Raw genomic sequence first — 12,959 nt, forward strand, 5'->3', positions numbered from 1 at the left:
AGAACTTAAAGTCTACACACACACACACACACACACAGAAAGAGAGAGACAGAGAGAGACTTTTTTTGTCTTCTTCCAACCCTGTCATCTGCCTACTTTCCTATCCCCCATTTCCTTTGTTTGTTTTTTAATGAAATTCTTACATTTTTATCTCGGGTTAACAAAAAAGACATACCATTAGTAACATTATCGTAAGCCACTAATTATCATTAACATTACTGTAATGAGACGAACCGTGTAAAACCAAAACTTCACAAAGGGGGCGCTGTAGAACTCGTAGACTCTCCTTGTCCAGGGGAGGCTCTGGGGTCCATTTCTGATGTCGAAGTGCACATTTTCATCCTGTTTCTCATCAGGGCCTCTTTCCAAATCATAGTTTATCTGAAAAATAAGCAATAATGGTATAGACTAGAGGGTGTAACAAAGTGGTAAAACTCATGTGTTATTTGTGTAAAGTCCTGGGTTCAATTCCCAGATCCTCTGCTACCACTAAGAATAATAAACAGCAATAAATATATCCCCTCTCACCCTCAAGCTTTCGAAGACATGGTCTTACTATATATCCCTAGCTGTCCTGGAACTCACAGAGATCTCCGTGCCTTTGCGTCTCCAGTGCCAGGATTAAAGGCCTGCACCACCACAGTCTGCCATCTTTACTTCTTGCTGAGACAGCTAATCTCAGCTACCAACTTGACATATCTGAGAAAAGGAACCCTCAAGTGAAGAATTGCCTCATCACATTGGCCTGTGGGAATGTCTGTAGGGCACTTTCTTGATTGCTGATCTACATAAGGAGGCCCAGCCCATGGTGGGCAATGTCATCCCTGAGCAAACCATTAATTCTCAGTCAGGTTTGCTGTCTCTATTTCTCTCTTGCCCATGCCTCCTGTTCAATTATTTATTTAAAATCCCTCTTTTCCTTTCCGTATCTTTTGTTACTGATCCTGCCTGGCATCCTTGTCCCTTCTGGTCTTGATGGCCATGCTGGTCTACGTTCTCCTTAATGACAGGGAAGAGGCGTATCTCCAGGGTATCAGAATGCAGATGCTCAACCAGGCACCAACAACTGTTAGCCAAAAAACACTCATCAGAGTTAACCTTCGTATTTAGTACTTGGAGAATAAATAATATTTAAATAAATATGTCATTACATGCCAAAGCACATCAGACAAGATATTAAAGGCACTTCATTCAGTGTAAGTGTTTACCTTACACTGAAGATATTTATCACACCTTGGGGCAAAGGGCAGCTTTAGGAGTCATGGTCAGAGTGGGAGCAGAGAGCATTCCCAGCGTCCTGGACCCCAGGCAGACAGTCAGCTGCTGGGAATGGGATCGTCAGGCCAGGGAAGAGCACACATCCAGAACCCAAGCGAAACCACCCACAGCCATTGGATGAGAAGGATGAGACATGGGAGGATCAACAAAAATCTTGTCCCATTTGTTTGGGAGGTACACGCGTGTCACAGCGTGTGTGTGGAGGTCAGAGGACAACCTCTCAGAGTCAGTCCTTGCCTTCTTCTGTGTGAGGTCAGGGCTTGAAGTCAGGATGCCAGGCTTGGCAGCAAGTACCCTCACCCACTCTCTCAGGCCCATCAATACAAATTCTAAATGTGTCTTTACAGATGAGAACCATAGGGGTGTGTGGCGGTGTTGATGGAGGCCTTAAAGTGGTAAGCTGATCCATTCTGCCCCTCTCAGAGCAATGCTGAGACAGCTGTTGGACACAATGACTTTGTCTTTGAAGCAGAAATGGGATACTTTGCTTACATGCTCTACCTAACTCGTATATAACGAGATGGGGATTACACGGGGAGAATTATATGCTTGATTGATGAATCAGTCCTGGGCTTTTAGAGTAATGTGTAGCCTCAGGGTAATATGTAACTTCACTGGACGGAAACACTGGCCAGAAATTCAAAGCCATTCTGGGAAATGCAGCTACACACAGAGAGGTGTGTACCGGGGGTGGGGTTAATAAATACCCTGTTAACAGTAAAAAGGCGAACGTTTTATTGAACAGATGCCTGTTACAGATAAGCTCCATGCTTGTGCATCTCTGCTCACAGTTACACGATGGAAACCCAATTTACTACAGAAGTGTACTCACCACACAAGCACTTTCTTTGGTGTTACTGAGATCCTGGTCGCTGTTATTCCACGTAAACTGGAAATCCTGGGATTGTGGGACATGTGACATCTCAGCTTTGCTTTTAAATTCCAATGTCAAAATCATGGGTGGTAAAAGGATACTGATGATGATCTGCAAAGGAAAGGAGACGAAGGATGAGCAGAGGACAAAGGACACATGCACTGTCTGAGCAACAGATGTAAGAATGCGTGTGTATAGATATCCCATCCACTCCCGGCTCAGTTTCTATCCCGAGTCTACATATAGTTATATAGTCTACATCTATTTCAGTTCTACAGATGTGTCCCTCAGCTCTGTGCAAAGGTGGACAGAGAGGAGTTGGTGCACAGCTGATTGCAAAGGCAAAAATATAAGATTCACCAAGTAACAAGGTCCAGCTCTACGCAGACAGATAATATAAAAAAACCTAGTGGTGGAATTTAACGTTAACATTAAAGAGGAAAATGTAAGGGCTAGAAAGATGTCTCAGTGGTCCAAAGCACTGGTTGCTCTTTCACAGGAGCTCAGTTCAGTTCCCAGCACCTACATGTCAGTTCATAACAGGTGATAGCAGAACTCCAGTTCCAGAAGATCTGATGCCTTTATTCTGGCCTCTGTTGGCACCAAGCACGCATGTGGTACACATACATGCATGAAAGCAAACTCTCACATATATAAGTAAAAATAAATGAATCTGTCTTTAAAAACATGTAAAACATTAAATATAATTTTTATAAGGAGTAAAATTAAAAATTGTAAATATGCTTAAAAGATTTTTTTAATTTTTTTATGTGTATAATTGTTTGCCTCCATGTGTATCTATGCACAATATGGTGGACAGCACATGCAATGCCCACAGAGGCCAGAAGAGAGTTGTCAGACACCTTGGAACTGGAGCTATAGACTGCCATGAGCAGCCATGTCAGTGCTGAAAATCAAATTTACATCTTCTGGAAGGGGAAGTCAGTGCTCTTAACCACTGTACAATCTCTTCAGTCCCAACTTAAAAGTTTAAAAATACAGCTGGGCATTGGTGCTGCACGCCTTTCGTCCCAGCACTCCAGAGGCAGAGACAGGCAGATCTCTGTTGAGGCCAGTCTGGTCTACAGAACAAGTTCCAGGACAGGTTCCAAAGCTACACAGAGAAACCTTGTCTTGAAAAAAAAGTTTAAAAGTACATATATCACACTTATTTCCCCTGGGACACCTGTGCCTAAGCAAGAAGGTAGAAATTGACTTTCCCTGTAGTCAGACTGATGAATATCTTAAATATCACCATAGAACCTTTGTCCATCAACTGATGGAAATAGAGGCAGAGACCCGCATTGGAGCACTGGACCAATGTCCAGTTGAAGAGTGAGAGGAGTGAGAATATGAGCAAAGAGGTCAAGACCATGATGGGTTCACCCACTGAAACAGTCTACCTGAGCTAATGGGAGCTCACCAACTCCAGCCGTACTGGGAAGGAACAAGCATAGGACCAAACTAGTCTTTCTGAATGTGGTTAACAATTACATGGCTGAGGCAGACTGAGGGGTCACTGGCAGTGGCACCAGGATTTATCCCTACTGCTTGTACTGGCTTTGGGGGAACATGTTCTCCTTGGATGGATACCTTGCTCAGCCTAGATATAGTAGGGAGGGCCTTGGACCTTCCACAATGCAATGTTCCTTACCTTCTCTGAGGATTGGATGAAGGTGGAATGGAAGGGTATGTGGAGGAAATGGGAGGAGGAGAAGGAGTGGGAACTTGAATTGGTATATATAATGAAAAAAGATTGTTTTCTTTTTTAAAGACAATAAATATATATATAAGTATTATTTTGTGGTGACTACAATATTTTAATAATTTAAAGCCATTAAATAGAAATTACCATATAAACAAACATATTGACTTTTATCTCATAGACTTTAGAATATAGAAGATTCACTTTTCATCGTGTATAAACTATCATCTGCCAGGAAGCCCTAGGAAACAGCTCAAGCATTCTTCACTGGGCCACCATACTTTGCACATTAACAGTCTTTTGAAAGGAATTTTTGTGTTTAATTTTTACAGCCTTTCAAGAGAAATGGTTTAAAATATTGACTACATTTTGTGAAATCCAACTTGGTGGATGCTCTGTCTTTCAACTAGCGTTATATCTCAGTATCCTGGAGTTCCCTGACCAAAAGTTAAATTCACCTGCCAGCCTGCCTTACTAGTTTAGTAGGTGAAGTCAAAGGCTTGCCAACCTTGCTTTCTTTCCCATGCTTAAATGGGCTGTTTTAAGTTGTGGTCTGTGAAGATTCTCTAGGCTTTAGTTCTAACACAATCATGATTTCTGTCCCGAATATGTTGTTCCTCCGAGTGTAAAAACTCCGTAGCCAGGCGCACAGTGACAGCACCATGTTAATTCTACTTCCAGGAAAACCTCTGATCCCACTGCCCTGGAGAAGCAGCATTCCACCGCACAGAACTGCAGACAACCTACTCCCAAGGAGAGGTTGGAGCCTGACGTACTACATGATTTAAATCAGTATTCCATAGCTCTCCATGGTGCTCCTGCAATCTCATCCGCTTGGGAGTGTGGATTACAAAACTGTTTGCAAATGTGCTTCAGAAGTTCACAGGTCAGCGTGGATAACTGGACTTTTGGTGCCTGAGAATAACGGTTGGTGGAGCTTGAGACTTCATACAGCCAACAACCTCAGCCTAGTAACCAATGCATGCATGTTTGGCGGAAAACATTGAGACTGAGACTTGCCTTGCTTGAACCAATCTCTGTCTCTCTGTGTCTCTCTGCCTCTGTCTCTCTGTCTCTGTCTCTGTCTCTCTCTCTCTCTCTCTCTCTCTCTCTCTCTCTCTCTCTCTCTCACACACACACACACACACACACACATGCCCCTCTCACATTATGAAGTATTTAAAAGACAAAACTCCACTAAGTTCCCAGGGTCCGCATTTCTGGAAGTTAATGTGTGTACTGTACGGGGCAAACGCTACCTCAGGCTCCCAGCTGCAGCCTTCCTATAACCAGGAATTTACAAGCAGCTGCTTCCAGAGAGCTGGGTAAGTTGAGGCAGACCCATCCCAACTCTGTTTCGTCACTTTCACCTCTGGAGTCAAAGTGGATCAAAGGAGAATTTTGGGAAATGATGGCTTTTTCTCTGGTATTTTATTTCTCTAATCTCATTGGCAGAAATTAAAACACACACAGCTTTTCCTATCTTATGCAATAATTATTTTCTTGAGATTTCTATAGTTTGTCTCCTAAAACTGTTTATATTTTTATCAAAGCCATTCTATTTAAGATATACTGTGTATTTGATCATTGTGAAAAGAACACAATTGAAATGACAAATACAGTCTTGTGAAGCTCTTAACGTGGAGCTACATCCTCTTCTGCTGATTTCATCAATACATGCACTTTGAGGTTAACCAAATGGAAAACTTTAGGCTTAGGCTCCACAGTAAACATAAATCTTGGGCACTGAATCTAAGTGCCCTTGATTTTAGATACCTGGAGAGGCTAATTTAGATGTGGAGAATGGCGTGAACACTTGCTAGAGGAGAGCCTTATTAAACAACCACGGAGTCCCTGAAGCAACACACTGGAGGGGGAATGCAGTAAAAATTGCTAATTCTATCTAGTTTCTTATCTATTAATATTTATTAATTTTGTAGCACTGGGGACCAAACCCAAGACCTGTAGATGCTGTTCAAGCATTCTATAAGTGAGCAATGCATCCAACCCCTGTGGAATGCTCAGACACTGTCATTCGGCACAGAGAAGTGTCGCTTTTGTTTGCTTGGGACTCTGATCGCCTTCACAGGAGAATGGCTCTGTGGTGGCAGGGCAGGACAATCATCAAGTTTTGAAAAGTCCCTGTGGGAAAGTCGTTTAGAGATCCCTGAGGGGTGGGATGATCCATGCACCTGCCGGAAGGTGTTGTTTGCCAGAGGACCCATGTGGAACTCAGAAGCACTGACCTTCTCACTACACTGATGATGTGACGTACAGAAAAGAATGTACCTTCAGCCAGGAATTTTTCCTCATTTTCAGACGTCCCATCCACATGTCTGTCAGCAGCATTTGGGTACAAGAATGTGACACAAAGGGACGTAGTCCTCCAGACACTGCCAGCTTCAAGCAGGTGAAATTGCTCCAGTTCTTGAGTTCATAGGTCAACAGTTTCATGGCCATTGGCTCGTTCTGCTTGAAGGCCTTCTCTAATACATCCAGGGCAAGCTGGCCGAACTGCCTAAAGAACAGTGGTGAACAGAGAACACAAAAGGCTGGTCAGAGCCCCAGAAATGTCTTCAAAGATGGACCACGCCACACAGAACACACCAGTTGGACTGTGTGATCAAAACAAAATAAGGCTATGTAAGAAAAAAAAAATAAAACAGCCAATTCATCTCAGCTGTCAGAAGCTACCACAGCTGCTCAGAAACAGATCTGTCTCTGATATGGAAGGTAGATAGTGTGTCCTATTTTCCTGGTAGCCCAAAGTAGAATTTAATGTTTGTGTTGGAAGCCATTCCATGCTGTATATGTCTTATATTCATCCTGGAGTGGGTGAATCTACATGATATGACTTCAGAGAGAAATTCTGACAGGAAACACTGTGTCCAAGAAACATTGTGGCGCCATATTTCTATGACTATTATTATTATTACTATTATTTTTATAAAATCCTTAAGTACTTAAGAATCTAGACCCAGAAACCCTCAGGAAATTCCAGGAGGCTTTCTTTTCCAGAAATTCTCTAGGTCTGTCAATCAAGCTATAGACTAACTTCTGTCATTCTCTGAGCTTCCCTCCACCCAAGGACTTCAGTAATCAGATTAAAGGGAGCATCTGTCCTCTTTCTCATTCCCACCAGTTGCCTTCTGATTCTTTACTACAATGTGTGTATTCGCTTCTCCAGCCTGAAGAACTCCTAAGGTAAGCAGCCAAGTTAACGACATCGAAGACTTTGGAGCTCCAGAGGGCTTTCTAAATGATTTGTTTCAAAAATCATTAACTCTCCTTAAGGAACTAAAGGCTAAAATCAAGTCGGCTGACCTACACAATGCAAAGAGTTGCCCCTGGGACTCAGTGCTCCTCACTGGAAGGTCACCTCTCTCCTTCATTCCACAGAGTTCCTGCAAATCTTCAGGAACCCTTTATTACAAGAGTGCAAGAAGTGTAGAGTGTGATAGTCAGCGTTGGCTGCTGGGTGAGCAGGATCGAAGAATACCTAGAAATCAGTATCACGTTGTGTCTGAGATTGTGTTTCCAGGGCTTAGCATGGGAGTCTGAGCGGGCTACACGAAGAAGATCCCTTTTCTAGTTGGATGGCCACCACCCGGTCCTCCAGGAACCCACAAAGGTTCAGTACAGGGAGTGAACTGACCTCTGCCCCTGAGAGGTGAGACACCTGTCGTATGCCCTAGACATCAATAGTCCAGGTTATGCAGTCTGAAGATTCCACGGTTACAACAGCAACAGCCTCCCCCAGTTCAAAGGCCTTAAACTGAGGATCCTACCATAGATTCCCTGGTTCTGGGGCCTCTGGACATGGACTTAGCCATGTTTCTAGCTTCCATGGTCTCCAGGGTCAACACAGTCTTCTCAGCTACCAGAATCACTTACCACTTAAGTCAATTCTCTTACTAGTCCCTCCCATTTAACTATCTATACACCATACTGGTTCTGTTCCTTGGGGGATGCTTGACTAAAATACACAATTCTAAAAAAAAAAAAAATCCCTTTATCCTATGGCAAAGCGAGGAAGAAAGGAGTGTCTACACTTTCTATAAAGCGTTGCTGCTTGGTGTGAAGTGAAGAGAGAAGACCTACTCTGAGTAATTTTCCAGCTCCTCTGAGGTATCATCCACCATGTTGCTCTCCTTAGCTTCCCGGGCCATGGCTCTATAGAGAATGCTAGCAATGACTGCCTTGACTGTGGTCTCCTCTCCGTGCTGCCAGAAGAACATGGCCATCTTCTGCCTCTTCATGAGCACAGCCCACACCAGCAGCTCATTGTATGGGTAGACAAAGCCAGCTGGCTCGGGGTCCTCCGACAGGCTGTGAATGTCCTTTGACTTCTTCTTTGATTTATGAGAGTCTCCAGGCTTGTCCTGTAGCAAAGGAGAACAAAGTCCTGAATATTCCTGTGCATATTACTTTGCTAAGTATAACACAGCAAGTATCCTAGAGATACTTATAAAATTGTTTTTATTGAGCTATACATTTTTCTCCATTCCCCTCTCTTCCTCCCAGGGATACTTTTTAAGATAATTACTACCTATGCTGGATCCTGACACTGAAGAAAAAAAGCCAAACAAACAAAAAGCCTAGATATCCACCATAGTAGAAACTGACGGTGTGCCCACTGTATAAGGCATACAAAAGCAATCAGCTGGGGCTGTAGTTCTGTGGCAGAGTGGCCAACTGATATGCACAAAACCCTGAATTCAATTCTTAGAACTATTTTTTAAAAAGCATGCTTTATTGAGCTACAACACAGGACTTAGAAGGCCCTGAGGACTAAGCTTAAAAACAGTCCCGACTCCGTGGTGAGTCCTTATCTCAAGAGCATGTGGAATATCGCTAAGATAAACCAGCAAGCACAATTTGCACTTTAATTTATTTGGATAAGTAAGACTTTTATTTTAAATATTCTCTACTTTTACCTTAACGACTTGATTTGTCATTGGTCCTTTGAAGAGCATCACTAGTGTTGCCTGCATACTTTCAGAAGGGTCCCTTTGCTTTATTTTATTCTGGTAACAATGAGCATTATCCCCCTGGCAAACTGACCCTGTGCTCAACTAGCATGCCACTCAAACTCCCTGTGTCTCTTTGTACGGCTTCCTGTCTCTGACTCAGTGTCCAGTATAATAGTTAGCACCTTAAGAAATGTGGAACCATTTCTCCGTCACCATTTTATTTATCTCCCCACCTAACCACGTACTCATCAAAATGCTTGGAGACTAATAAAGGTTTTTAAATAAGCACTTGTAATTTGAGGCATCATAGCAAACACTATTACGTATATGATTAGTATATGATTTCCATGGAAATTCTTAGGCAAAAGCTTTCTGCCCCAGAGAAGGGCAGGCTAAAGACCACACATTCATGATCTTTGTTATATTGCAAAATTAGAATCCAACTAACTTCAAGAAAGACTTAGTTAGGAAAAAAAAAGAAGATACGAAAGGACCATCTCCCCAAAACTGAGAATTATAAAGGGGATGGTCCTCATATCCAACCAGGTTTGAGCAAGGAAGTTAAGGGCACAGTGTGAGGCTAATAACTATGAATGCTTAATACCATGGCATACACAGCCTGCCTGAGTCACCAACTGTACAAGGCAGAAGTGGGAACAAGGAAGAGAGCCTGAGGGGCAAGCTCAGACAATCACTGGGTTGTCAGCACTCCGTGTTGAAGGACAGCTGTGACCGCGGTGCTGCTTGTGAATTACACAGTCTGTTTATGGTATAGGGCGATGATTCTTCATTAGCCCCTCCATTTCTCCAGTGTCAAAGGAAGGGGCTATCTCAGTCTACAACACCAACTTTATGTTCAACTCTACAAACAAAACAGTGTACCTTGGATTTGTAGGGCTGGGCAGTCCTAAAGAACTGGGAATGTGAGGTGCTTTCCGAAGAGTCACTTCTGCTTCCCAAGGAATGTCTCTGGTGAAGAGAATGCTGGGAAAGGCTCTGAGACAAGCTGCTCACACTCTGCTATATGTTGTTATTTTGTTTTGTAAAGAAAACCAAAGGGGAGAGATCAAAAAAAGATTATAGTAGTGAAAATATAATCTTTCCAGATAATGATGACACTAAATACGTGTCCTCTCAAACACCCAACACTTCCATCTCTGGTCCAGGATTAGTAACTAATGCGTCTGGAGATTCTTCACTCAGTAGCCTCCCCGTCTCTGTCTTTTGAGCATTAACTACTATTTCCCGACCTGTTAGAGAGCACACTCCTTTGTCTCCTATTATGCCCCTGAGTTCCTTTCCTATGCGGAAATTCCTTTAAAATCAATTAGCTACAGAACAAGCTCAAAGCAGGCAATCAAACTTTACAGTTTTGGTAAGAGAAAGTTTCCATTCACAGAGAGCTCTAAGGCGAAGGTGAAGTTAGAAAGTTCTGGAAGGTTTCCACTGCATGGGCACCAAATGAAGTGTCAGCTAGGAGGAGCAGGAGTCTGCAGAGACTGCCGTGAGAGCCTAGGGTACAAACCCCAAGTTTTGGAAAGCTCTACTCTCCTTCAGTTTGTGTGCTATGGGTAAAAAATCAACACAGGAAGAATGATATCAAGACTTTCCAGTGCCAATGCCCATGTTAGTCTCATCAATATTGTAACAGAATTAATAATATCAACATGGTGACAATCACAAGGAATAATAATTAAGTCACTAAAAGTTTGCTTTGTAATGAGAACATGGAGGGTTTTGGGTATTCTCACAAGTTTGCGAATAGGACCTTAGTATGCCCATTTCAAAGATGGGAGAGTGGAAACAGAGACAAATCACGGTTTGTTTCTTTGGGTTTTGTTTGTTTATTTGTTTGTTTTTTATTTGTTTGTTTTTCAAGACAGGGTTTCTCTGTGTATGCACCCTAGGTGCTCTGGAACTAGCTCTTGTAGACCAGGCTGGCCTCGAACTCACAGACATCCACCTGCCTCTGCCTCCCCAGGGCTGGGATTAAAGGCTTGTGTCACCACCGTCTGTCGTGAACAGATTACATTTTGTAAACCAAGTAAAGAGACAAATAGGATTTGATGTCAAGTCACTGTGACTCCACACTCCATCCATGTTGGCACTGTGGTCTGACTGCAGTCTTCTCTGAAACACCGTCACCTACACTCAGGACAAAGCCACTGGTGAAATGAATGTGTCATATGAACGGCCTGTTTCCAGAACGAGCAGGCAAGGAGCCTCCTACTAAAGAGCAAACCAGCTTCCCCAAGGCCACACAGCAGTCCTGTCCTCACTACCACTCAGTAGCATCGCTCCTTTCAAAGGCAGGAGCTGATCCTGAGTGTCTTTTGGCCTCAGAAACTTCATTAGAGGTTCTTTCCTAGGGGAGATGTGGTTTCCGTGTTTTGCGTGGTTTTGTGGGGGTTGTTTAGTTCATTTCCTAAACTTAAGATGGGCTAGCACTTCTCCCAATTCTTTATAAAGGTCCCAAGCAGCTGCATAGCCCGCATTCTTTATGGAACCTCCTCCCAAGCTACATTCCAATCTCATACCTGTCCACCCACGACAAAGGTCTCGGTGTCGCTGCAGGACCCCACCCTGAGTTCTGAGCACCGCCCTTCTCTGTTTTCATTTTTCTCTCTACGTCAGTATCCAGTGCTCCTTGTCTGGTGTTTGTATCTCGATACACGCCTTTAATCCCAGCACTCGGGAGGCAGAGGCAGACGGAACTCTGGGAGTTCGAGACCAGCCTGGTCTACAGAGCTAGTTCCAGGACAGAGAAACCCTGTCTCGAAAAACCAAAAAAAAAAAAAGAACTAGGCTTCTCTGACTACTGATCTGTGATGGCAACTCTCTCTTTATCATCTTGGTCTTCCAAAACTATGACAGAAAATACACTCTCATCTGCAAAACCTTTCCCTTTTGTAAGTTCACACTCTTTTTTATCCTCCAATATAATCCTTACACGCTTAGCCCAATATGCAGTCTTCGGACTATAGAGGCCATTGTTAGTCTATAGAAACAAATCTATCAAGAGTTTGACCTTTGATCTCTTTGTTTTCAAAAGGAAGAAAAGAAATAGCAGCTGCTCTCAAACCAGATTCATCACACACGGCTTCCATGTCAATACAGCACAGCGTCCCGCTTCGTATTGTGGGTAATTTCACCCATCAATCTGTTTCTTCTAAAAGGTTTCTTTGTGTTCGTCTCATGCCAGCTCACAAACCCTTTTGCAGAGCACTGTACAGACAGCAGGCGACCTGTGCCCTCAGATGGGAGGGCCATCACAGAAGCCGCTTGGGACTCCTTCAGCCATTTTCCTAAAACCACACTTTGCAGTTCCCCCTTCCACACACTAGGGTACTTTTCAATGATTTTACCTTGTTTTTCCTGTAGAGGTTGTTGTAGAGAACGCGAAAGTTTTTCCTGGTGTAGCTGCTTCGGTAGGCTCCGCCAATGAGGTACTCTATTACCAGCCCAATGTCAATGAGTGTTATTCTGTAGCTCGAGAGAAGGGTGTGCTACAACGAAGAACGAGGATTCACAGGTTTTTTTTTTCTCCTCTATCACTTTTTCCAGGCTCTCAGAAGGCAACACATTTAACTTATCAATTCCTTCTCTTCAGCATACTGTGACAGAGTTTCAGGAAAGAATTGAGGCCAGTCCTTTTGCTACAGCTCAAGTCGGTGTAACTTAAATTTATATCAGCACAGACAATTTTGCTTACTGTAAGTTTGCCAAGTAAATATCCCTCTTTTATCTGACTCTCCAAGTAAGTCAACAGAAGCAGAAAGTCCAGATACTATCCAACGAGATACCGAGCTCAAAAAATGAGAGAGCTCTTAAAATGTACAGTGGGTAGCTTTTTGCCACAGCAAATGAAGGACCTTTAAATTTTCAAGGTGCATGTTACTCAGCATTCAATGAGAACACTGAGAAGAACACGATCAAGGATGTTGGACCATCCTAACTCCCTGTAACAGGGCTCAGACACACAGAGGTATTGTCTGCATTCCTAACATGACACTGGTGCTGAAAACAAGGATAACAGAGAATATCAGAAATCACACACTAGACATTCCCAAAAAGCCTGTGCAGCTACCGTTCTCATTGGCTGTGTGATAGATATAATCTATTGGGGTCC

General features: G+C 43.2%; 1 protein-coding gene across 2 annotated transcripts in view; it reads right to left on the reverse strand.

The window, feature by feature from the left end:
• Trpm6 (transient receptor potential cation channel subfamily M member 6) overlaps positions 1-12,959 on the reverse strand; it is a 156,734-nt gene that overhangs the window by 74,479 nt on the left and 69,296 nt on the right. For both annotated transcript variants that reach the window (XM_057777855.1, XM_057777854.1), the window contains exons 14-19: positions 12,196-12,336; positions 9,713-9,850; positions 7,959-8,239; positions 6,147-6,375; positions 2,111-2,263; positions 235-381 (exon numbers count right to left, since the gene is read on the reverse strand). In XM_057777855.1, coding sequence (XP_057633838.1) covers positions 235-381; positions 2,111-2,263; positions 6,147-6,375; positions 7,959-8,239; positions 9,713-9,850; positions 12,196-12,336 — 1,089 coding nt within the window. The remainder of the gene's footprint in view (positions 1-234; positions 382-2,110; positions 2,264-6,146; positions 6,376-7,958; positions 8,240-9,712; positions 9,851-12,195; positions 12,337-12,959) is intronic.

Source organism: Chionomys nivalis, chromosome 8, assembly GCF_950005125.1.
Source record: "Chionomys nivalis chromosome 8, mChiNiv1.1, whole genome shotgun sequence".
Lineage (NCBI taxonomy): Eukaryota > Metazoa > Chordata > Mammalia > Rodentia > Cricetidae > Chionomys > Chionomys nivalis.